General features: G+C 43.3%; 1 protein-coding gene across 2 annotated transcripts in view; it reads right to left on the bottom strand.

Annotated features, from left to right (window-relative positions):
* The window catches only part of SLF2 (SMC5/6 complex localization factor 2), a 65,577-nt gene that overhangs the window by 5,397 nt on the left and 35,092 nt on the right, over positions 1 to 25,088 (bottom strand). For both annotated transcript variants that reach the window (XM_089683294.1, XM_089683295.1), the window contains exons 13-19: positions 17,043 to 17,219; positions 16,864 to 16,961; positions 15,606 to 15,693; positions 15,394 to 15,504; positions 7,083 to 7,160; positions 3,906 to 3,992; positions 2,265 to 2,333 (exon numbers count right to left, since the gene is read on the bottom strand). In XM_089683294.1, the coding sequence (XP_089539420.1) occupies positions 2,265 to 2,333; positions 3,906 to 3,992; positions 7,083 to 7,160; positions 15,394 to 15,504; positions 15,606 to 15,693; positions 16,864 to 16,961; positions 17,043 to 17,219 (708 nt within the window). The remainder of the gene's footprint in view (positions 1 to 2,264; positions 2,334 to 3,905; positions 3,993 to 7,082; positions 7,161 to 15,393; positions 15,505 to 15,605; positions 15,694 to 16,863; positions 16,962 to 17,042; positions 17,220 to 25,088) is intronic.

The raw sequence follows: 25,088 nt of genomic DNA, 5'->3' as shown, positions 1-25,088 counted from the left end.
TTAGTGGCATTTTGCCGTGTTTAGTGGCGTTTTCCTGTGTTTTTTAACGTGTTTTTTTTTTTACCAAAAAAAATCCAAAAACCCCAGTTTGTGGCATTTAACTGCATTTTTCAGCATTAGAGCATTTTTACAGCTAAAAAAACCACTCTTCTAGAAACCCACTAGTCCTGTTTTTTTCCCGCCAAAAAATGTCGATTACAGTCTGTGTGTGCATGGACACATAGGATAACATGCTGGGGGGTTTACTAGCTGTAGAAAAAAATGTCAAAAGCCAAAAACAGCCGCTGTAAAAACATCCAGTGTGCATGAGGACTTCGTTCTGAAGCAATGTCTTTAGCAGATTTAAAGCATAACACCACTTTGTTCTCCTTTTCACCTGTGGGCCAAGTCTGTAATGTAAAAGAAGAGCTCCTGGGGGGGGGGTTTGGGGAGAGGTACCATCATGAAGGCTGAGCGGAACTCACGATATTACAGCTTTATTCAAGTCCAGGAATAATGCCCTCCGCTGCCAGAGGCAGAAGAGGTAGCTCTTGTTACAACACCAGACTGGCTACAAACTGTAATAAAAAAGGTATTATAGAAGATTCCCCCCATGCTTTTTTTTTTTTTTTTTTTTAACCTTAAGTGAGGTCATTAGCAGGAAAGCATAAAGGCAGAATGGTCAGGAACTATTTTGCTGTCATACATCAGCAACAATGAGGAGTTCTACAAGCATTCTCAGCTGCTACAGCAGCTGGGACTGCATGTACATCTGCTGTATGGACGCCAGATTACTTCCACGGCCCCCCAATAGTGTGGGCCCCCCTGCCATGTTTTCCAGGCTCTGCTGTCCTACCTGCAGGCACTGTGTAAACAGCAGTCCATTTACTGGGGCCCGCAGTAAACAAGTTTTTTTTTTACTTTCCTTAGCTGGAATGAACACACAGAAGCGATGTATTACATAATTTCCATGTTCAACTGTTATCCCAACCACTGTGGATGGGGAATAGGCTAATGGAGCTCAGTCTGTGCTCCATTAGCTTCAGTGGAAGGCAGTTGAGACTAATACTAGACCACAGATGTTTCATTAAAGTGAACCTGTCATAGAAAATTGCTATTACATGGGGCTTTTGGTTCCCTATGTGATAAAAATGAAAGTGAAAAAAAAAGTGTAACATTAACAACCAAGTACTTACACCCTGCCCCCAGGTACACATATATATATGTACATAAACACAAGTGTCAGGGTTGCCAACGTGCTAAAACATAGATTGCATTACACATTACAAATCATGGCACATGCTGAAATAAGAACAATAATTTTTAGAGCCCTTAAAGTGTTACTAAACCCACAACAGTAAAATCAGTCTGTATATGCAGTAAAGCATGCTGGTTATACTCATGGTGGAAACTAAGGGGTTAATCTTCTGCATTGTGTAAAATGGCAGTTTGAGCCCCTTTTCTGATAGTCCCCTTCTTCTACTGTCCCCAATCCATCTGCTGATAGTACAGAGCGCTAGATAGTACAGAGGGTCAGGGGTTATGCAGCCTCATAGGACAGTCAGAGAAGACTGAAAGCTCCTCCTATATGCTTTAACCAGTGCTCAGCCAGACACTAATAGAAGTCACAAAACTGCCAAATACTACTGATGAGAAAAGTTACTTAGTTATATTTACTAAAATAATTGCATTTCCATGTTCTGTGTACTGAGAGAGACCAGGTCTAGTGAATGCAGGGTCCTGGGTTTAGTAACACTAACAGTTAACTCAAAACTGATGACCTGTGAAGGTTTTAAAAGCACCACTTATGGAAAATTTTGGATACCAAAGTTTTCTGTCATTTCACGGTCGAGCACAAATTTTAAGGCTTCACATGCTTGGTATCCATTTAAATCGCTGAAACATCTTTTATATTTTACTTGAATTTGGGTAATATGGTGCCCTAAAATGATAAAACTGTAGAGTATTTTTTACTGAAAATTTGACCTTAATAAAACCGCTGTGCTTAGCAGGATCTCTGCTTTCAGAAAATATGCAATGTTTTGGGGTTTTAAACTAATCTTCAGACCAAAATGAAATTCAAAACGTGCAAAAAAAAAAAAAAAAAAAAAAAAAAAAAAAAAGCAGAAATGATTCTGGCAAAAGAGTTTCATTTAGAATGTGCTTCCTTATGGGGGCTTCTGAATCCATTGATTCTCTGTGCTAAATACCTAGGTGTCAATTCTTTCCCCAGGTAGAGAAGTTATCAAGTCTGTAAAAATAAATAAATCTGACATTTACTGTACCTGACTTGGTCGAGAGTAAAGCAGTAATTCTTGCCATCTGCTATGTATTCTGGCCACTAAATCTTTTACCTGAAAGAAAACGTAGCAAATTTAATGAAACACTATACTCCTCCATCAGCCTCTATCTGATTATGCACCAGCTATTGTTGCCGCCTGAATCTTTAACAGTACTAGTTCCCCTGTATGTGTGGAGAGGCTTTTCCTAACTCCAAGAGAGCCTGCATTGAATCAGTAACCTCTTCAAAATTGATACAGCAGTTTAATTTACAAGGTTCCCTCTAGTGGAGTATGAAAAAGGGGCAGATCACTCTGAAATTCACTGCCAGACCAGCCCATTGAACCTACGCTTACCTCTTGACCGTCTTCCTGTAACTCATCTAAGTACAGATTCGAACACACCAGTACCACCTTTATCTGTGACACTTTGCTGAAGTTAAGAATCACTGCTGTGCTCTGCCTTCTCTCTGGAGCCTTGGAGGAAATTTCTATGCTGCTACCTGCATTTTAAAGCCTAAAATGGATATGATGTTTTCTCTCTTTTGATATCAGTAACACCTTCCTGCGCGCTGTGCTTCTTCCATTCCTGCGTCAGCTGGATTTTTCCCTGATTACGGTGGTGTGGATAGTCTGCTGTGTGACCCTGGAAGGATTATAGTTCCTGGCAATTAACCTCCCTATTTCCCTGGTTAGCTAAGGGCACTGCATGGACTATATAAAAAAGGCTACCTATGGACTTTTATTATAATACTGTCATAATTCCATCACATATTTTATATATTTCCACTTTCTACATTGTGGCTCCAGGTGTTTTCACCATTTGAGCTACAGAAGAAATCTTTTTTTATTCCCTCTAGCGGCTGTTCACTTAACTTCACTATAGTCTAAGATAATGTACTTTTTTATGATTACTATAAGCCAGTGATGGCGAACCTATGGCACGCAGAGCCAACTCAGTGGGCACGCCAGGAAGAAGAGGATGATGAGCGCGCATGCACCGGCCATCCAGATCTCGTCCACACTGGATCCCCATCAAACTACATTTCCCACATGTCTCTGGGGCCAGGGTGGGCGTGGACGAGAGGAAACGGCTCCAATGCGGCTCTGGCACCAGGGGTGATGTACCCGGGGATGGGCGCGGAAGAGAGGAAGAGGCTCCCACACTGCTCCGGGGCCAGGGGCAACGTGTTCAGCGTGGATGGGAATGAGCTGCTGGGTTGGAAGCCACACCGACGCTGCCAGAGGTGAGATTGCTTGCAGTGCCGCCCAGCAGTGCCGCCCAGCAGTGCCGCCCAGCAGTGCCGCCCAGCAGTGCCGCCCAGCAGTGTCGCCTGTCAATGCGTCCAGGTAGGCAAGTGGTTAATTGCAGTGTTGGCACTTTGAAATAAAAAAGTTGGTTTGTGTTGCAGTTTTGGGCACTCGGGCTCAAAAAGGTTCGCCATCACTGCTATAAGCTATAGTAATCAAAAAGACACTTTTTTTTTTTACAATATGCATACTATTATACTAGTATAGTAAAAATACATGCCGCCAATCATAAAAAAGTACATTTTGGTAAAACTATTGTGACTAAGTTTAGAACAAGTAGCAATGTTGTGTTTGCATCATAGCTAAATGCTGGGTCTGTCGGGAAATAAAAAGTACCTTTGTCCTGTAGAAAAACCTTGCATCTTCGCGGATATCACTCTTGATGTGCTTTTCTAACTCCGTACATAATTTCAAGAGGTATTCCTGCAAATAATATATGTGATGAGTATTTTAAAAACACCAGTTGTTTATACAAAAAAGAAAAACCAACCATTTTGCATATACTTTGCCTTGAAAGAAATAAGGGGTTGCGATTTCGTTTTATTTTATAAAAGCTCTTGCTACAAATGCTTCCTGAAATACATGATCAGTGGACCTGGCTATAGTCAAGATAAAGTTTAAAGAAAACATTTACTGGAATATCAGCGGGGGGCCGCCATTAACAATCGTCCTGAAGATGCTAGCAGTCTGAGTTCCCAGCCACCATAATACACTGATCAGCACTGCAGACTATAGCCTGCAGCACTGATCGAGAGGAAAGTTTCCAGCAAAGTGTTTGTACAAAAGGCGATTGGTAGATCAAAATTCCTTACAATCACAGTGCTCATACATAGATTGAAATTTGGCTGTTCCCTGCTGAACTCTTTGAATTTTGATTCACCAATGGAGCAGCTTCAGATGGGCACTTTCAAAGGAGGCCTTAATTCTTTTTTACTTTTCTCTGTTCTATCCCTCAACAAAGTGCTTTACTCTGCTCTACTCTTTCCTTTAGGTAGCGGATGCCTCCTTCCTATGATTAATGCTGGGCTAGGGTGTTTAGTCAAACCAAATGGTTACTAGTTCTCATTAAGCCAATAAAAAGACAAGAAGGGTAAAAGATTTCAGTACAACCAGAAAAGCAAGAGTCCAAAATAAAGATACATTTTTTTTTTTAAATGTATGGTCTGCTATGAATTTATAACCTTTTAAAAGGCAGGGGTGTCAAACCGACAACTCTCCAGCTGTTGCAGAACTAGCAGTCCCATCATGCCTCTGCCTGTGGGAGTCATGCTTCTGTCAGCTGTGCAATGCCTCATGGGATTTGTAATTCCGCAACAGCTGGAGGGCCGCCAGTTTGACACCTGTGTTTTAAGGGGGTCATTCACATGGGTGTTGAACCCCACAGCACGCAAGGTCTGTGGGCTCATGGATCTGACTTTAGGCAGCCTAAGTAAGGCAATGAAGATGAATTGGCTGTACGAACACAACCACACACCTGAGTTTAAAAGGCATGCAGGGATGAGTGTGCAGCCCTAAATGCACACTATGTACGGGGCTGCGCACCCGTCCCTGCATGCTGGTCACATGCAGATGCATGCTGAGTCTGTAGATTTGCTACATCTCAATTGCATTACATGAAGCTTCATGGTGATCTAGGTGCATTTATAGGGAAACAAAACCCCACAACTTGCACACTGCGGGCCTCAGCATCTGTGTGAATGAGCCCTAAGAGAGACAGTTTACTCTAGTCATGAAAGAAAATGTATAAAAATGCTTCTGTATTCAAAATACTGATGACTGGCTTCTATCAAACAGGCATGCTGGAAAACCATATTTTAAACAGGTGCATTTATTTAAAGCTCTGGACATTTTGAATTTATATGCTGGAAAACCAGCATTTGATTGGCACTCGCAGCCAATGACAGCAAGTGCTGATCAGTGTATTCTGTTATGGAATACAATATATCAGTGGTAGAGATTCCTACATCAACATTGCTTGTGTTGATGTGGGGATCTGTCAGTTTTTCTTTCCTTTAACCCGCTGGTTGAACTCAATAAAACTACGTGTGTACCCATTCTAAGACAACAGGATGCTTTATAGGCATCCACACAGCAGTGACACAGGAGCAGAGGGAGGAAAGCAACAATAGCAGATAGGTCTGGAACAGAGGGGGCTCGGACACTCCCAGATGTCTCAGATCCAGAACATATATACACCACTGTGATTATAAAAAGGTTAAAAGGACAAAAACAAAAAATGTGGAAACGTGTGTACATATTTTTTTAATGCTGCAATCATTCAAAATGCTTTTTAAGACCTGATCATTGGGTATTTAAAAGGCTAGAATCTCCAACAACCAAATACCCTCTGTTTGGTTACTGCGGATTGCATGTTCCTTGCTGGTCACATTTTTTGTTTTTTCTAAAACCATATGTAACATTTGCACTTCTTTATTATACAATGTATACAATATTTTATACTGTACATGCCTAAATACCCAATAAACAAATTGAACCATAAAAAAGACTGGCATCCACTTCCAGCTTGGATCTTTCTTTAGGCTAGGTTCACACTAATGCGGTACGGTACATCGCATGTGATTCGCACAGGAACTGCACCACATTCCTGTGCAAATCACATGCGATTTGTGCATGGTGTGATGGGAGCCATACATTATGTATGGCTCAAATCGCACCGCACCCGAACCAAAAAAGGTGTAGGACCCATTTTTGGGTCCGCACTAGAATCGGATCGCATGGCTATTCACACCTATGTGATCCGATTCTGAACATCGTACCGCATTTGGCGGACCGATTTTGGGGTGTTGTTAACTTAACACATACCTGCATCGGTTCACATGAACGGGGTGCAATTCTCATGTAGTGCGGAATTCGCACAGAAACCGCTGCGAATTCCACACCGCATCAGTGTGAACCCAGTCTTACAGTTGCTATTGTTAAAGTGTTACTAAACCCACAATAATAAAATCAGTCTGTATATGCAGTAGAGCATGCGTGTATACTCACTGTGGAACCCAAGGGGTTATTGCTCCGCATTGTGTAAAAAGGCTGTTTGATCTTGTCTTCTCTGATCCTCCCCTTCTTCCACAGTTCCCAATCTATCTGCTGATAGGACAGAGCCCTAACAGACACTCTGCACATGCTCTATGTGGTGTGTATTGCAGGAGAGGTTTTTTTGGGGGGCATGTGATTAGCACAGGGCCAAATCAGCACTGTCCAGACAGAGGTCAGGGGTAATGCAGCCTCATGGAACAGTTAGAGGAGGAAAATGAAAACCCCTCCAACAAGATTAACCAGTGCTCAGCCAGACAATGATAGAAGCCACAAGACTACTATATACTGCTGATGAGAAATGGTATTTAGCTTTTTATATTTACTTATATAATTGCATTTCCATGTTGTGTGTACTGTGGGAGAACAGATATAGTGAATGCAGGGTCCTGGGTTTAGTAACACTTTAAATAGAATAAAAATATAAAAATAGAGTACTTTTGCAGAGAAGAATGCACTTACTCTCTGAATTGAAAGAGGTTCATCTGAGCTGCTTGCATCATTGACCAAGTGTAAAAGACTGAAAGTCACATAATATGCCTGAAATAAGCAAATCATGAAAAAGGGTGAAATAAGATTATGCTTAGGATATTTTTTTCTTTACAGTTACAAAAAAAAAAAAGAAAGAAAATAAAAAAAAAAAAAAAGGCATACCGTATTTTTCGCTCCATAAGACGCACTTTTTTCCCCCAAAAAAGGGGGGAAAATGTCAGTGCGTCTTATGGAGCGAATATGGAGCGGCCGGTCCGGTATTTCCACTGCCGCCGTGTCAGAATACCGGGCCGGCCGCTCAGCTCTACAGCGGGACCTTATAGAGATGACTGCTGACCTTTGGGGAGGGGGGGAGCGGGTACCTGAATTTGACAGATACCCGCTCCCACTTCCGTGGACTTGTTCTTTCATCTTACCCGTTCCTCTATCCAGCAGCGCGGTCTTCCCGGCTTCTGTAGTGTGGGCATGACAGCCGGGTGCCAAGTGCGCATGCGCAAGAAGCGGTGCTTTTTGTGAATGGTAAGGCGGCACCTGGGACACATGACAGATCCCAGAAGCCGCCGGACCAATCACAAAGCGCAAGTGCTTCTCGCTCATGCGCACTGGGCACCCGGGTGTCATGCCGAGCGCCATTACAGAAGCCTGGAAGACAGCGCGCGGCTGGATAGAGGAACAGGTAAGGTCAAAGAACAACTCCGCGGAAGTGGGAGCGGGTATCTGTCAAATTCAGGTACCCGCTCCCCCCCCTCCCCAAAGGTCAGCAGTCATCCCCTGTACTATCCACAGTCTCTGGTCATCCCTGTACTGTGTCCGCAGTCTCTGGTCATCTCCTGTACTGTGTCCGCAGTCTCTGGTCATCTCCTGTACTGTGTCCGCAGTCTCTGGTCATCTCCTGTACTGTGTCCGCAGTCTCTGGTCATCTCCTGTACTGTGTCCGCAGTCTCTGGTCATCTCCTGTACTGTGTCCGCAGTCTCTGGTCATCTCCTGTACTGTGTCCGCAGTCTCTGGTCATCTCCTGTACTGTGTCCGCAGTCTCTGGTCATCTCCTGTACTGTGTCCGCAGTCTCTGGTCATCTCCTGTACTGTGTCCGCAGTCTCTGGTCATCTCCTGTACTGTGTCCGCAGTCTCTGGTCATCTCCTGTACTGTGTCCGCAGTCTCTGGTCATCTCCTGTACTGTGTCCGCAGTCTCTGGTCATCTCCTGTACTGTGTCCGCAGTCTCTGGTCATCTCCTGTACTGTGTCCGCAGTCTCTGGTCATCTCCTGTACTGTGTCCGCAGTCTCTGGTCATCTCCTGTACTGTGTCCGCAGTCTCTGGTCATCTCCTGTACTGTGTCCGCAGTCTCTGGTCATCTCCTGTACTGTGTCCGCAGTCTCTGGTCATCTCCTGTACTGTGTCCGCAGTCTCTGGTCATCTCCTGTACTGTGTCCGCAGTCTCTGGTCATCTCCTGTACTGTGTCCGCAGTCTCTGGTCATCTCCTGTACTGTGTCCGCAGTCTCTGGTCATCTCCTGTACTGTGTCCGCAGTCTCTGGTCATCTCCTGTACTGTGTCCGCAGTCTCTGGTCATCTCCTGTACTGTGTCCGCAGTCTCTGGTCATCTCCTGTACTGTGTCCGCAGTCTCTGGTCATCTCCTGTACTGTGTCCGCAGTCTCTGGTCATCTCCTGTACTGTGTCCGCAGTCTCTGGTCATCTCCTGTACTGTGTCCGCAGTCTCTGGTCATCTCCTGTACTGTGTCCGCAGTCTCTGGTCATCTCCTGTACTGTGTCCGCAGTCTCTGGTCATCTCCTGTACTGTGTCCGCAGTCTCTGGTCATCTCCTGTACTGTGTCCGCAGTCTCTGGTCATCTCCTGTACTGTGTCCGCAGTCTCTGGTCATCTCCTGTACTGTGTCCGCAGTCTCTGGTCATCTCCTGTACTGTGTCCGCAGTCTCTGGTCATCTCCTGTACTGTGTCCGCAGTCTCTGTTCATCCCTGTACTGTGTCCGCAGTCTCTGGTCATCTCCTGTACTGTGTCCGCAGTCTCTGGCCATCTCCTGTACTGTGTCCACAGTCTCTGGCCATCTACTGTACTGTGTCCGCAGTCTCTGGTCATCCCTGTACTGTGTCCGCAGTCTCTGGTCATCTCCTGTACTATGTCTGCAGTCCATTAGTTCAGAATTTTTTTTTCCTGTTTTCTGCTTCTAAAACCTAGGTGCGTCTTATGGTCAGGTGCGTCTTATGGAGCGAAAAATACGGTAATCCTATATCCACAGTTGATCCAGAGAAAGGCAAAAAAACACAGCAAAGCATGATTCTTTTTCTCCTGCAGGGAAACAAATTCCTTCCTGATCCCTCGAGAGGCAATCAGATATTCCCTGGATCAACTTTACCTATAAATGTTAGTATCCAGTTATATTCTGTGTATCCAAAAAAGAATCCAGCTTTTTTTTTTTAAAGCAATCCACTGAGCTGGCCAGAAACAACACAAACCAAAAACACTATTTAATTTATTTTTAATATTCAGAGCAAACTCACCCATCCATTCCTGTTTTTATGTTGTTGAGAAATCACTTTGAAAAACAACCCCCTAACATTTCTGGCTGTGGCAATCTTGAGTAAAGGTAGATGATTAATGTAGCAATTACGTCCTGGAATCCATCTGCCCTTAGCTCAGGCATACAGGCAAAAGGGTGGGCTGAAAAAAAAAAACCTCCTGAAGACACCTGGGATGTATGACATCATTTGCCTAGGCATGGAAACCAGGAAGTAACAAGAAATGTAAAAAAAAGAAAAAAAAAAAAAAGTTTAAAACAAGTAAATATGATATACGAGTAGCCACCAGTAAATAGAGATAACAACTGAGACATAGAAGCACTCAAGGTGGCAGATGCAGTGTCCTTCAATGAACGCAGAGAAAAGGACTTTACGGTGTGTTAAACAAGGAAAAGAAAAATCACATTGTCTTTTTAGTTCATCGAAGGACATAGCTTAGTCTTTATATCTTGACCAATGGAACGTCCCCAAGCAGCGCCAGAAAAAGAGGGTCCCTGCAGAACTCAAACCATTGCCTATAAAAACTTTGCAGCCAAAACTAGCATATGCAGAAACAGCAACATTAGCTTTGCAGAACTTTGTGAAAGTGTGGCCAGACAACCATGTAGCCACCTTGCAAATCTGGAGAAAGCACAGTGATGAGAACCCAAAGACATGCTCAGAGCTCTGGCTGAATGAGAGGTAACAGGAATTGGCACAAACCTGAACTACAGTCTGACGAAGCCACTGGAAATGGTCAAGGACAAAGTCATCTGTCTCTGTTTAGGACCATCTGTAATTACAACCATGGAATCCATCTTCCAAACAGAGGAAATAGAACTCAAGTAGAAGTACAAAACAATATCCTCATTCAAATAAAACGCTGCAGCACTCTTTGGCAGGAAAGACACTTTAGGATTCCTATGCAGAACCAAAAATGGTTGCCTACAAGAACTGCCAGTTCTCACACCTGTCCACCAGGCAGGCCACCTTTTGCTAAAGCGTCAGTAGAGGAATTTTATAAATATTTTTGAAAAAGAGGCTTTCGTAGAGCCAACAAGACTAAGTGGAGATCAATGGAGCTTTTGTAAGGGGAGCCACCTGTGCAACCGCCTGGATGAGGGTATGCATAAAGAAAAGTGAAGCCAAAGAGCTTCAAATCACTTGAAGAGTATGATCAAAGCAGAGACCGAACCCTTCAATGTACTAAGGGCCATATGGTATTCCACGCACTATTCAAGGAAGGCCAAAAACACAAATCAACAAAACTTGCGGAGTCGAAACACCAGCCACTCACACCAGTTGAAATATGCCTTCCATGTATTATAATAAATGGAATTGGAGGTGGACTTTCAAAGCCTGGAGCATCGTGGAGATGACAGCAGTATCAGGCTTTGCAATACCATTAAAGCCAGTAACTGGAAAAAAAGGTGATAGATCGACCTTGGGAAAGAAGGTAGTAAAAGACAACATGGCACCTTGGTCACGAACTGGAGATTTGGGAACCAAACCTGGCGCAGCCATTCTGGTGCCACCAAAATTACTGGAATGCTCCCCTGATCTACTGTATCCTCACAATAGGCAGGGTAGGAGCTTCAGAAAAGGAAAGGCATAAATCAGAAAGTACCTGTCAGCAGAGCTACCAGTATGCCCGACACCTCAACCCAGGGATCCCTTGACCTGGCCACGGACCTGGGAACAATCCGGTTGATCCTCAATGCAAAGAGGTCCATAACCAATGTGCCCTACCAGAGACAAATTTGGTGAAAGACATCAAGATGGAAAAGACACTCCCCTTGGTCCAGACATTGACCACTGAGGTAATCTGCCTGGCAACTGTTCAATCCATCCAATCCAAGATCCAGGCCACCTTCAGCACAGCTGCTGAGCTCTTTTTAACAGCCTGTGGTTTGGAGGAATGATGCATCACCCTGAGTTCCAGGATATTGACGTGCCCCAGCACTCCCCCTCCCTTCCTACCAGCCAATTCTGCTGGCAACTATCTTGATGCATTTCCAATGAGGAGAAAGGAAAGGCTTCCCAGACTGCAGTAAGGAAGAACAAATCCACCAGGACAGGGATGTCCTTGAACCATTTTCCCATAACCCCTCACTGCAGAGTTTTGGTGTGGTGTTGCGTATAATAAGCAACTGCCTCCTAGGAAGCGAACATGAGGCCCAGAACCCTCACACAATAGCAAATAGTGGCAGTCCAGAGAGAAGACAGGCAAGTGTCAAGAAGATGAAGTTATAAATGTTTCTTCAGTGGAAGAAACACCTTGACCATCCTAGTGTCCAGAATGAGGTCCAGGTACTCCAAATGAGAAGAAAGGATCAGGGGTGATTTACGAAGGTTCAGAATCCACCCAAAAGTCTTCCAGCTATTGAATCATCGAGGAGACATGGTGTTCCAGGTCCAGTGCTGCATGTAGAATAAAATAATCCAGATATCCTAAAATTAAGATCCTTTAGAATTGTAGCAGAGCCAGAACCAACGCCAATACCTTTGTGAACACCTGAGGTGCAGATGCCAGATCGAGCAGAATAGACACAAATTGGTAATGAAGCTCCCCCATTGCCAACTGAAGAAGCTATTGATGGTTTCAAGCTATGGGAACGTGGAGGTAAGCATCCTTGATGTCCGTCAAGGCCAGTAGGTTTGCCTGACGCAGATAGGCAACCACTGACTGCACTGATTTAATCTGAAATTTGCTTGCCTTCACAAAGGTGCTCAAGGCCTCAGATCCAGAATGGGATGAACTCCTTCCTTCTTCATAAACAGTTTCGAATAAAATTCCCCTGAACCTTTTCAAAAATGGTACTGGAACTTTTATCTCCTGAGCAAGGAGCCCCTTAACTGCTGAATGCCAATTTGCCAGACATTGAGAGGGTTCCCACTTGGCTAAAACAACACTTCAACTTCCACTCTCCCAGGGGAACTTGCCCTTCACAATTTTCAATTATACTACTGGACTGCAGTATTGGTAATGGTCAGGTGGTGGTTTCTCCAAGCCCAAAGATAATCCTGCATAACTCTTCTGGGTTCCTATGATGCCCTTCGAATATGGGATTGAGGACCTCAGAACACCAAATTTCTGATTACAGCTCTGTTGACCACCAGACTACAAGTTTGACACCAGGCCAGAGCAAAGTACCGCACCCCATCTACTGCCAGAACCCCACTTATGGACTGCTAGAGGGTTCATTGCCCTGAAACATATCAGAGGGAGGACGATAAGTGCAATTTCCCACATTGAAGTTAAAATTCTCTCTACCCAACTGAATGTATTTCCAGTTTCTACAACTATGACACACAGTGACATAACAATTCCCCTTACCTGGGGAGAATGTGTAGATACCTGCATCGCCTCCATGATTTTGTATAGGAAAAGATTTATACAGTTTAAAATGTATGTAAACCCTCACCTTGTAAAACAACCCATTCAGTTTAAAATAGAAATGAAATGCACAACATGTATGTATATATATCTAAACAAAAGCATTATAAATACTATTTTCTCATTTTTTAGAAGTGATCACATACCCTCTTGTTCTCAGGCTGCATAAGCAATGCACAGCCTTCACAGCGAATGACTGTGTGGAGGGGGGATATCAGCAGAAGTCCAATCATTGGATTAGCTCACAGCACAGCCAAAAAACTGACCAAACTGTGCTCTCATTGCCTAGTATGATCAGCTTTTAATAGGAAAACAGAGGGACTGGAAGGAACACCAGGGATATCACACAACAGGAGCAATACAAAAGATACTTTTTCATACAAACACGTGGTACAGCAGTCATATACCGGGAATATGAAATGTTGGGTTTACATATTCTTTAAAAATTTCCTTAGGCCTTATTATACTCCACCATGACTGGCCAATATCTATCCGACTACTAGTCCCTTATATGCTCAATGTGGAACTGATGTAGGTATATTCATTCCCATGGTATGGACACGTCCCTCTTTGGGGCTCTTCTAAGAATCAGTGGAAGACACCCTTAATGAGGTATGTGACTTACAGCTAAGGACTGGATGCCTTGTTGCTATTATTTGGGGGAAGTTGATGATCTGGAGGCAAGCTGCTATGCTAAGTTGTTTATTTTATATACTGCATTTTATGCAAGATGGGAAATTCTACTTGACTGGAAGCTGCCTTCTCCTCCTACCCAAAAAGAATGGAAAGCCAACATTAAAAGAACCCTCCCCTTGTATAAATTGACTTCGGAAAGAAAGAACTGTCCATGGAAGTTTGACAAAATGTGGTCATCCTGGATAGATGCATATGGCATTTGTGCAGCAGGGTAGCTTACAGGTGTCCTTACACTTGCTTCCCTGTGGATCCTGCATGGCATGCCCCCTCCCATTTTCTACTACTTTTAGCTGTTATTTTTTTTAGGAGTCTACTGAATACTATCTGTCTAATACCTCACCGCCAGGAACAGTTATGTCTCTATCTCTTGAAGTATTCCAGATTTCCTTGATAATGATCTATACTATCACTCATGAAATTTTTTCTAGGTTATGTTGCCTTAAAGTGATACTAAATTGTTTTTGTAAAATAACAAACATGTTATACGTACCTGCTGTGAGCAGTGGTTTTGCACAGTGCAGCCTGGATCCTCTTCTTGGGTCCCCTGCAGGCTCTCCTGGCTTCTCCTTTCTGTCGGGTGCCTATACTGTGCCTTAGGTCTCCTTTTTGGGCTATAGTGCTTTAGCTTGCCTGTGCTGCTTACTACATTGCCTGATGATTACTAAATGTGACATGCAGTACTATTTTACTGCTCCAAACATGGAGCAGTGACATCACCCACAGGCGCTATGGCTGGCCCATCCACATTCAGTGCTTTCTCCTCTTCACTGCGGCCACTGCTAACTGACACAGGGGAGTCGGATCACATGACCAAACTGGAATGGGAAAGTATAACATATACATCTTTTACACAGTTTAGTCAGCATAGGAGGTGGGGGGGGGGGGCATAATTTTTAAGACTAGCTTGGTTTAGCTTAGAATTTTACTTTAACTTAGAAAGGAACTAGGGTGATTTTTCTTAGCTGAATGGCTAAGTGAAGTTTCTCTCAGTCAACATTGATTATTTTTATCCTTACGCTGTTAGCTTCAATACACAGTTTAAAACAAGAAAAAATATAATATACTATCCTTTTTTTTTTTAAATACATTTCTTCAGTTACTTCCTGTCTAGGCAAACGTCACACATCCCAGGAGCCTTCAAGAGGGATATTATTGAATCCTTAACCAAAAATAAGGCAAGCCTCTGGTGATAACTTACAGTTTCCATTGTGCTGATGTCAGCTCTCAGATTGCAAAGGGTGATGTCATAGCTGATCACATATGCAGCACCCATGGCAACTGCAGATCTAACAGACCCGAGACGGTGCCAGATTTTGAAGCAAATAGGATTGTTTAGTTACGGTTTCCACAGCATTTTGGCAAGTAGGGACATGGCTCAACTTCACTGTAATCCCCAACTGACATGATTTTTGTAAATAGATTCCATCTCCCATTTTTCTCCAAGAGAAATTACAGTTTCTCCTACCAGCAGGGGCGGACTGACAACTCATGAGGCCCCCGGGCAATAGGGGATCATGGGGCCCCTGTGTCCTTGTCCAAACTCAAAAAGAGTATGAAAAAGGTACCGGGGCATCTCATGGGGCCCCCTACTGACCCCGGGCCCTCGGGCAGTGCCCGAGTTTCCAAATAGTCAGTCCGCCCCTGCCTACCAGTGATACATAACTATATATACCTCCTGATCCATGTCCAGCAATGTCTTTGACTCATTTTCTGGAAGTGCCTGCATTTTCTTCACCAGAGAAGATGGCTTCATTTGGGACAAACACTTACACAACAGCAGCATCTGATAAGCAAACATGAAGCAATAAGTACTCAACATGCCACAAGAAATCCGTACCACAAACAATAAAACTGAAAAATTTATATTAACCAGCAAATACAAACCCGAGATGCATAATCCAGAGGTATATCTGTACAGTGTCCATTCTGGATATTGGATATGAAAATAAGGCTGACGTGTCTTCTTAGTTCTCTAAAGTGAAGTAAAAAAAATGGATAAGATACAAAACGTCTCTTTTAGAGTATCTGATTATTAGATGATCAGTTGCTCAGTTTATAGCTGCTGCATGTATTATTTTTTATAGATTTGCAAAGCAAGCAGAACACAATGCACATTTGTGTGGTCATGGTAAGTATACAGGTACAGGCTTTTGTGTTTTTAAATCGGTTTACAGTAAGCCTGGGTTCACACTGATGCGGTGCGGAATTCGCAGCGTTTTGTGTACAAATTCCACACTGCATTACAATCGCACCCCATTCATGCGAACCGCTGCGGGAGTGTATGTTAACAACACCCCGAAATCGGTCAACAAAACGCGGTGTGATGTGCAGAATCTGATCGCATGGGTGTGAATACCCATGTGATCCAATTCTAGTGCGGACCAAAAAAAAAAAAAAAGGGTCCTGCACCGTTTTCGTGCAGGTGCAGTGCGATTGGAGCCATACAAAATGTATGGCTCCAATCGCACCGCACACAATTCGCATGTAATTTGCACAGAAGTGTGGTTCCTGTGTGAACCACATGCGATATACTGCACTGGACAAGTGTGAATCCAGCCTAATGGTGTCCATAGACAACTTGCGATCATATCGTGAAAACTCTGATACTTAAACAATTTTTCTTCTGATCTTCATGTCCAATATGTTGTGTTTTTTATGCAGCACATGATAGGATAACTAAACTCTCTGAATCAACAATAACCATTTGTAATAGTAAATAGACAGGAATGTATATTATATTTGTTTTAACTTTTTTTCTTTTCTTACACACATTTCTTCAGTTGCTTCCTGGTTTCTGATCTAGTCCAAAATTATGTCATACATCTCAAGAGTCTTCAAGTGCAATCTTTTTTTCTTTCATCTGGAGAAGGGGAGCAGGGGCTCTCTCAGCTAAGCACGCCCTCTGCCTGCATGCCTAAGCTACAGGCAGATGGATTCCAGAAAGGAAATACTACATGAATCATCTGCCTTTACTCAATATGGCTCTGGCTGGAAATGCTATGGTGGTGTTTTTCAAAGTGTTTGCTTTGGATATTAAAGAGTTTGCTTTGGATAATGAATGCTGGAAACCCCTTTATGGAAAAGCTTGGTTTTAATACATAATTGGAGCTACATTTATGAAATAAAGTTCTCAGAAAGTTACCTGCCACGAATCTCAAAGGTAGGTACAAGCTGTAGCAGCTTTAGGAAATTATGATGATGACTGGAAAGTTCGCTCATAGCAAAGCACAGTTCCGGCATCTTGGAGACAAACAAGTGGTCAGTTATTTTTTTTAGCAGAATGGTCGCAGTTAATTATTTCAGTTTGCTATATTTACTTACCATAGTTTCCCATGTCTTGATGTTTTGAAGGAGATTTGCAATGAGACAATGCAAGTCCATCACAGGAATGTCCTTTAGTTCTTTTTCCAGATGCATTTTTAAAAGCATCACCAATAGTGCAAGGATTTCCAGGTCCTCATAGCTCTCCCTGTAGACTGCTGTACACAAGCCTAAAAACTGTGAACAAACAGAACTGTAACATTACTGGCGAAAATGATGTAACAAAATCTGATTGCATTCCTGATCTTAAAGTAGAACTTCAGACAAAGAGGTAAAAACAAAGTCCAGATATATTCAAGTTTACTATTTTACCTGTCAAAGGATTTTCAGATTTGACACACATGTTGTCTTGACACACATACCTGCACTAGCAAGTAAAATCACTTTGCTGCATCCTGGTTTACCTTTACTGTGGCTTGGGTCAGCTCTCTGATCATTGGAGAGAGGTGATGATATTAAAGTGGTTGTAAAGGCAGAAGTCTTTTTTTTTTTTTTATTACCTCAACTTGCATTTTGTGCATCCTCACCCACAGCACCCCCTTAACACATACCTGAGCCCGATCTCGATCCACCAATGTGCACAAGAGCCGAGGCTCTCTCTGCTCTCTAGCCATTGGCTCCCACTGCTGTCAATGAGGGCCAGTGACGAGGAGTGTGGGCCCGGGCCGAGCGTCACTCTTTGTATCTTATGGATACACACAACACGGTTAGGGAGCGAGCATGCACAAGTGCCCCCAGAGCAAGTGGCTTGCTCTGGGGGCACTCTGCAGGGTGGGGAGTCTTGGGGTGTGGTGGAGAAAGGAGCGCTGACAGGGGACGCAAAGTAAAAGAAGATCGGGGCTGCTCTGTGCAAAACCATTGGACAGAGCAGGCAAGTATGACATGTTTCTTAATTTAATAAAATAAAAAACTAAGTTTACAAAATCACTTTAAAGGCCAAGTTGACTTTTCAGGCAGAATTTTACTTTTCATAATAAATACAAGCCTTTTCTAATGTCATGCACTACCTTGCTACATCACAGAGGGATGTTTTACCACTCTGCACCACACGTCATTAAATCATCTCCCTTTGGGAAAGTCAATGGGGGGGCAACGCGTCAGACAGGTGGTGATGTCCTCACGCTGGATGGAGTCAGGGCGCCATATTCGGAAATGCTATGTGATAAGTCTATTGAGTCTTTTCATATGAGTGTGAAATTTTAACTTTAATAAAATTGGAATAGCAGCCTGCACGAATGGCCTCTTTTTTGCTTCCCTTATGTAATCTCTTGACCGGGGAGTCTGATGACTGTGCTCTGTGGAGATTTGGAGAAGAGTGGTGTTTCTATGTATATAAGGTGCAATTGACCTCCTTTATCACAGTCAGGTCCTAGAGATGAGGTGAGAAGACGCCCATAAGGTGTGAAGGACACTGTGGTATGTGTTCATGTTGAAGAACATCTTCCTGGAAGAAATCGTTTACCTATAATTACATGACAATTGAATCCTATATGGGACTTCTAAATGTATTTGTCATTGCACATTGATATACTATTCAGAGTATTATCTGAATATATTTCCTATTAGGATTTATTGATTTCATTGTTTTATTTCCTACTTATCTCACACATGATATTTGTATATGCCATAATCTGGAGTTTAGCGAAACCGCTTCACCATTTGATTTATTTAGACATTACAAACTGCAAATCTTTTGGAATGTAAAATGGCAATTATACAGTATATGTAATTTAGCTGTGCATTTAGCGGTTTACTGGAAGCTTCACTTTAATGATACACTATACAAAAAAAAAAAAAAAAAAAAAGTGTAGCAAATTATCATTGTCAATACACCTTCACAAGAAAAAAAACTGCAGCCTCCTGATTATTGGATGGACAGGAAATCGCTCCGTGCTGTTTCTCTACCTCCTAACTTTTACATCACTTTTGGGAATTTCACAGTAGTACAGTTAAAGCTTCGAATCACCTGAGACTTTCAACCTCTCCTCCAATATATCAGGCAGGAACTGGATATAGTCCCAGAGGTTAAAATAAAAACCAACACAGCGTAACTCATATTTATTTAAAACAAACTGAAAACTATTGCAAGGGGGGGCATGGCTTGGCGCATGGAGCGATAGCAGCTACTCTGCACAGCTTCCGGCCCGGACCTCCGATGCAGGCTCCCTTTCTCCCTCATGGGTTTGCCACTATAATCCCCATGGGGAGGAAACAGAATCGGACCCCCCAGAGAGCAACGGGGAGCTGGTCCAGCGGTGACATAAGCCGGTTCGTGACCCGATGGTCGGCCGAGGCCTCGGGTGCCCCGGGCCTCCAAGATGGCACCGGCACCTCTCCCTTCCTCATCCCCTGTGGATACAGGGCACCATTCAGAAGAAGGGCAGGTAAGCTCTCGGGGCTCTCTCTCCCCTCCTGGGGATCCTGTTTTGCTGGCACAATTAACACAGGGCACACACAGAATCCCGCAGCCCCTCCCCAGCATCTCTCTGCTCTGAGGATGGCTGGGATCTGCAGTCCCAAATGCGGTCCCTGCACACCTACATGAAATCCCTTCCTACAAAAGGCAGATTTTGAGCTTTATGTGAAACGTATTGAAAAGCACATACAAGCAGGAAATTTCTGATCTTAAAACAAGACATTTGTGAGCGCATGAAAGAGATTGAAAATACCGCCGACGGTCTGTGTAATGCTTTACAAACCCACGAAGAGGCCCTTAACTCCCATATGGTTCTTATACAACAGCTCATGTACCAACAGGATGACATTGAGAACAGGAACCGCCGTAACAATATTCGGATCAGGGGCATCCCAGAAACCATTGAATCTAAATATTTGGCCGCAGCTGTTACCGCCATCTTCAATCAACTGCTCCAGCAACCTAAAGACACCCATATTGAGTTGGACCGCGCACATCGCACGCTGGGCACCAGGAATCCTGACCCATCTTTTGTCCGTGATACCCTGTGCAGGGTCCACTACTTTAAAGGTCAAGGACGCCATTATGCGCGCGGCCAGCATGCAGGACTCCATCCCATTTAACGAAGTGCCAGTGATGCTTCTCCCTGACCATTCCCGCCAGACTCTAGCTATGCGCAGGGCTCTGCCCAGATGTTGCAGGGAGAGTGCGCCTGACTATACTAAAATCTATCACAATAAAGGCATCTGTTCTGCGTTTGAGTGCTACTATTCTCAACTCTATAACCTCTCCGCAGTGAATCTTGATGTTCCTCCCGTTTCCTCCCTGCCGGCTACGTCCCAATATATTATGGAGACGGCGTTACCTGTTTTAGACCAAGATGCATTGGATCTGGAGGAGCCCTTCTCAATTATAGAAGTTCTTGGGGCAATGAAGGCCCTGAAAACTGGTAAGTGCCCAGGTCCGAACGGATTCACTCCACGCTTTTACAAAACATTCGCCACCCAATTAGCCCGGCTTCTGGCCCAAGCGTTTGTTATTGATGATTTGAATGTACCTTCATCAGCTTTTTTTGTCTGCCACGGTTTGTCGGTTATTCCTAAGCCAGGTAAAGACCCTTCTCATTGCGGTAGTTATCGCCCAATTTCTTTACTTAACCTGGACGTTAAGCTTTTTGCTAAACTTTTAGCGAACCGTTTTTCCCCTTTCCTACCAACCTTGATCCACCACAACCAGGTTGGCTTTGTCCCGAGTCATGAAGCTAGGGATAATGCCTCTAAAACAATCCATTTTATCTCTTATATCAAGCAACACGGCTTAAAGGCTTGCCTACTTTCATTCGACACTGAGAAGGCATTCAATCGCGTTGACTGGCGCTTTCTCCGTCTTACCTTGGAACAAACCGGTTTGGGTTCGTGGTTCCTTGCTCGGATTATGTCCCTCTATTCTCAGCCTTCGGCGTCTGTCCTGGTCAGCAGTATGGTTTCTTCGCCTTTTCCCATATCGAATAGGACCAGTCAAGGATGTCCCCTTTCGCCCCTTCTCTTTGTTTTAATAATGGAACATCTTGCGAGAGCCATACAAGCTAACGACTCAATCTTGGGCATCCACACTCCCTCCGCACATCATATATTATCCTTATACGCCGATGACCTTCTAGTTTACGTTCAACAGCCACTTATTTCCCTCCCCAGTCTTTTCCACTTCCTAGCTTCTCTCTATAAAGTGCTTCACAATGCTCTTCAATCTGAACTCCCTCCCTACACTAAGGCGTGGGCTCGAGACCTAAGGACATTTCGGCAGAACACTGGTCCACGTCGTTCCACTTTACTCATAAATCGTCTATTTCTTGCTACTCACAAGAAAATAATTTTAAGCTTCTCTTTCTCGATGGTACAGGGATCCCCTCTCCCTACACAAAATCTTTCCTTCTACACCTGATCTTTGTTGGCGCTGTAATAGAGCTGTTGGTACACAGCTCCACATCTGGTGGGATTGTGATCAAATACAACCCTTCTGGAGACAAGTCTTTGCTGTATATAACCGGGTCTATGGTGAGTCCTTGGCCCCTTCGCCGGAAATTGCCCTTCTATCTATATTACCGTGCTCATGGGCAGCACAGAAGAAAAGTCTGTTGCGCTTCTGTCTGCGGCCCGCCAATTGATACCTCTCTATTGAAAAATGGCCACCACCACTCCTTTCCCAATGTGAGTCTCTGTGCTTAATGATACCATGCGTATGGAGGAAATGCTGGCGTTTAACAATGATACCTATGATAAACATAAGTTGCTGTAGTCGATCTGGCTCCATTTTTCCTCCTCTGCGACTCTCCAAGATATGTGCTCCCCTGTTGCGCTTTAGTGGAGTTGAGCTTTGCTCCCACGACTAATTTTCATTTTGGCTTATCCGCCGATTGGACCCTGCGGTCTGTGCCGGATGCGGGCTCACTTCGGTGAGATTCGGTTGAGGAACCACCCTACTGTTGCTTTCTACTGTACCCGTCTCCCAACCCCCTCTCTTCTCCTCTTTTGCTTTCCTTTCCGCTGGCTTTTTTTCGTACCCCCCCTTTTTTTTTTCTTCCTCTCTCTTTTTTTATAGTTTACATTTTTGGTTGTATGAAGTTCTCTCATATTGTTTCAGACATCTCACACGGGGATGCCCCCCTGATACTTTATTATGTTATACCTCCTTAATATAAGTTATTGATCCTTTCCTCTTGCAGTTTTACTGCATCATTTTCAAACATCCTTATGGATCATAACCTTATCTGTGATGTTTTTTTTTTTTTAATCTACTTGTACATGTTCTTTATACTTCACATGTTACGTCTGTTGAATTTATGCTAAATAATAAAGAAAAATTTGTCCTCAAATCTCCCTTAGGGATAAGAAAGGAACAAGCACGTCTAATAGGATAGTAGGAGTTCCTTTACAAAGCGCTGCAAATGAAGTCGGTCTGTCTGTCTCTTCATCTCTACAGGATTTCCTTCTGTTTAAATTGATAGTTTTTTTTTTAGGGAATTTCTAGACTAAGGAAATTATGATTTTAGGGATGCAAATGCAGCTGATAAGGATGCATACACAGCAAAAAATATTGTGAATGATGCAAATTAACTTAGCTGTATGTATTTAGGAAAGATCGTCTTGTTTTTCCTGTTTTAAGGACTGCACTGTTTTGATTGCAGATTCCTTCCATCCCTTGTTCACTACACTTTTCTATATGGATATTAAGGCTTGTTTACACTGCAATCCCCATATTTACATGCATTTGAGGCACGTTTTTATTCACAATTTGTTTTTTGAGTTGCATTTACAAAGTATTTCTGTGTTTTCCAGTATGTTTGTGTGTGAAAACATGCAGCATGCTGTACTTTAATGTGCATGCTGTAAACTAGGCTTATTGAAAAGCATTCATTTTTTCCTGCATGTGGGTTCAAACTGCTTTTAAAAAATGCACTTGACTGCATCTGTTGCAAATGATTCTTCAAAGAGGAAAACCAATAAACATACATTTAAAGTGAACACTATTGCAAACGCCATCTCTAGCTGTTTCGTCCATTTACTACGCGGGGTTTGATGCTACAATCTTGTTTACTTAGCTGTGAAAACTGATCAAAGAGTTAGGATCAGGAGACACAGCACAAGGCAACTGCTGTTGCTAAGAGCAATTACCTTGATAGCCAACGACCGCGAGGCTGTGACACAATTTATAGACCTTCAGAAAAGCGGGTCTGGCATTTTCTGTGAGTGCTGAATCTTATGGGTATTTGCATGTAATTGAAAGCATGGCTGTTGGAGTACTATTACAGGAGGAGTGGGTGGATAAGCTATAGCTGAACCTCAATATATTCAAACGTGGGGTTGGCATTTGTGAGCAAATCAAAGATGATTTAGGATTTGTGTCATCATACTTTCCTGGGTTAGCCAAGGATCCTATGTAGTGTTGGAAGATGCCATTTTAGACTCCCAGAAGCAGTGCTGGTTTCACATCCATTTACCTTAACAACTGCCCTAATCCAGAACTGGTATTGCTCTCAGCTTGATGACTGATGCCAGACAAGTGCATTTTGACACGCAAGGACGCAATGGCCTACCTGTAGCATGAAACGGAGGACAGTGCCAGAGCAAGAAGTAAGGTAAGTATTATGCCATATTACTCATCACCTACGAGTTTAATGTTTAATTTTTTTTTATGCAAAATAAGTTACAGAAAAAGCAACATTTCAAGGAGAACACCACGCACAAAAGATCCATCGGGTATTCAACAATATATAAAACAGTTGATAGGCAGTGGGCTTAGGTCCAGGAATCTGCAACTACAATTCAAACAGAGCATGAACAAGAAAATACCAAAAAAAAAAAAAAAAATTATCCAAGTGAAAAAACAAAAAACAGTCCACAACTCTACTCGCGATTCTCATGCCACTGTCTCTGACTCAGCTGTCAATAAAATAGAAATTCTACGAACCACTCTTCTGCTCAATCTTGTGCTAACAGAGGTTTGTATGTGTCAGTGGTAGTAAATCACATAGAAGCAGCCCATATTTGATGACATTGATCATGTTGCTCAGCACAGGTGTGCCTCCTGTGTTCCTAAATCGCTTGGACCTTAAGCCCTGGTTCACACTAAATGCGACTTTGAAATCGTGCTACTTCACTTGAAGTAGCACGATTTCAAAGCAGTAGGTCAGTGTGATTTTAAGTGCGACTTGCCTGAAATTTGTGCGACTTCATGCACAGATGTCTATGCAAGTCGCACCTAAAGCTTCAAAAAAATAGTGCAGGAACCTTTTTTTCCCCAAATCGGTGTGCCACTGCAAACTCAGAGTCGCACCGATTTGAACGGTTCCATTGCCAACAATAAGGTGGGACTAGTCATGTGATATGGACCTGTCAAATCACGACAAGTCGCACCAGTGTGAACCAGGGCTAAGTGCCCAAATCTTTCAAAGCAGGGACTTTAAGTCTATTTTACTGGGATCAAAGATTTCCCAGTATTCAGATGGAGCATAATGGAATTGCATATACTTACCTACAGACGAAGTCTGCTCAATAAATCCCTTAACTCCTCCCAGATGGGCTGTATAGCAGTGCATTCCCACCATTAATGCAAAAAAGGTACCCTTCTGACCCTAGCACCTCCATCAATTCCCAGACACCCCTGGGTATATACCAACAACCAACAATTTTGCATTTACAATATACCATCAGGATAACGATTTATAAAAGGTTTCCCTCATCTTTGGCATCGCGTGCCAATTCAGTAATCTTAAATACAAAGGGCATGGAATAGGCTTACTAAACTACTTTTCCCTTCACTCTCTAGACCTAACTGCCACGTAACCCTTGAAGTGCGGGGAAGCCCAGCTGCAAGATACTATCTTGCCATGTTCTCAAAAGAACCAAATGATCCACTTAAAAGTACAAATCACTGGACAAAAGAATCAGTCACCATTATTACCTGTGATCTCCCTGCAGCTGATCTTTCCCAAATATTGACTCACCATGACTTGTTTTGCAGTGTGACTCTGTGTAAGGGCAGCTATCTTGGTAGAGGCAGGGCTTTGCTTTCTTTTATCAGAGCTAACAATCGCACAACTGGTGAGCCGATGACTACTGGGAAATATTCAA

Source organism: Staurois parvus, unplaced genomic scaffold, assembly GCF_062004578.1.
Source record: "Staurois parvus isolate SC_StPar_1 unplaced genomic scaffold, SC_StPar_1.0 ptg000303l, whole genome shotgun sequence".
NCBI lineage: Eukaryota > Metazoa > Chordata > Amphibia > Anura > Ranidae > Staurois > Staurois parvus.
Note: the sequence above shows the minus strand (reverse complement) of the source record. Positions and strands in the feature narration are given on the sequence as shown.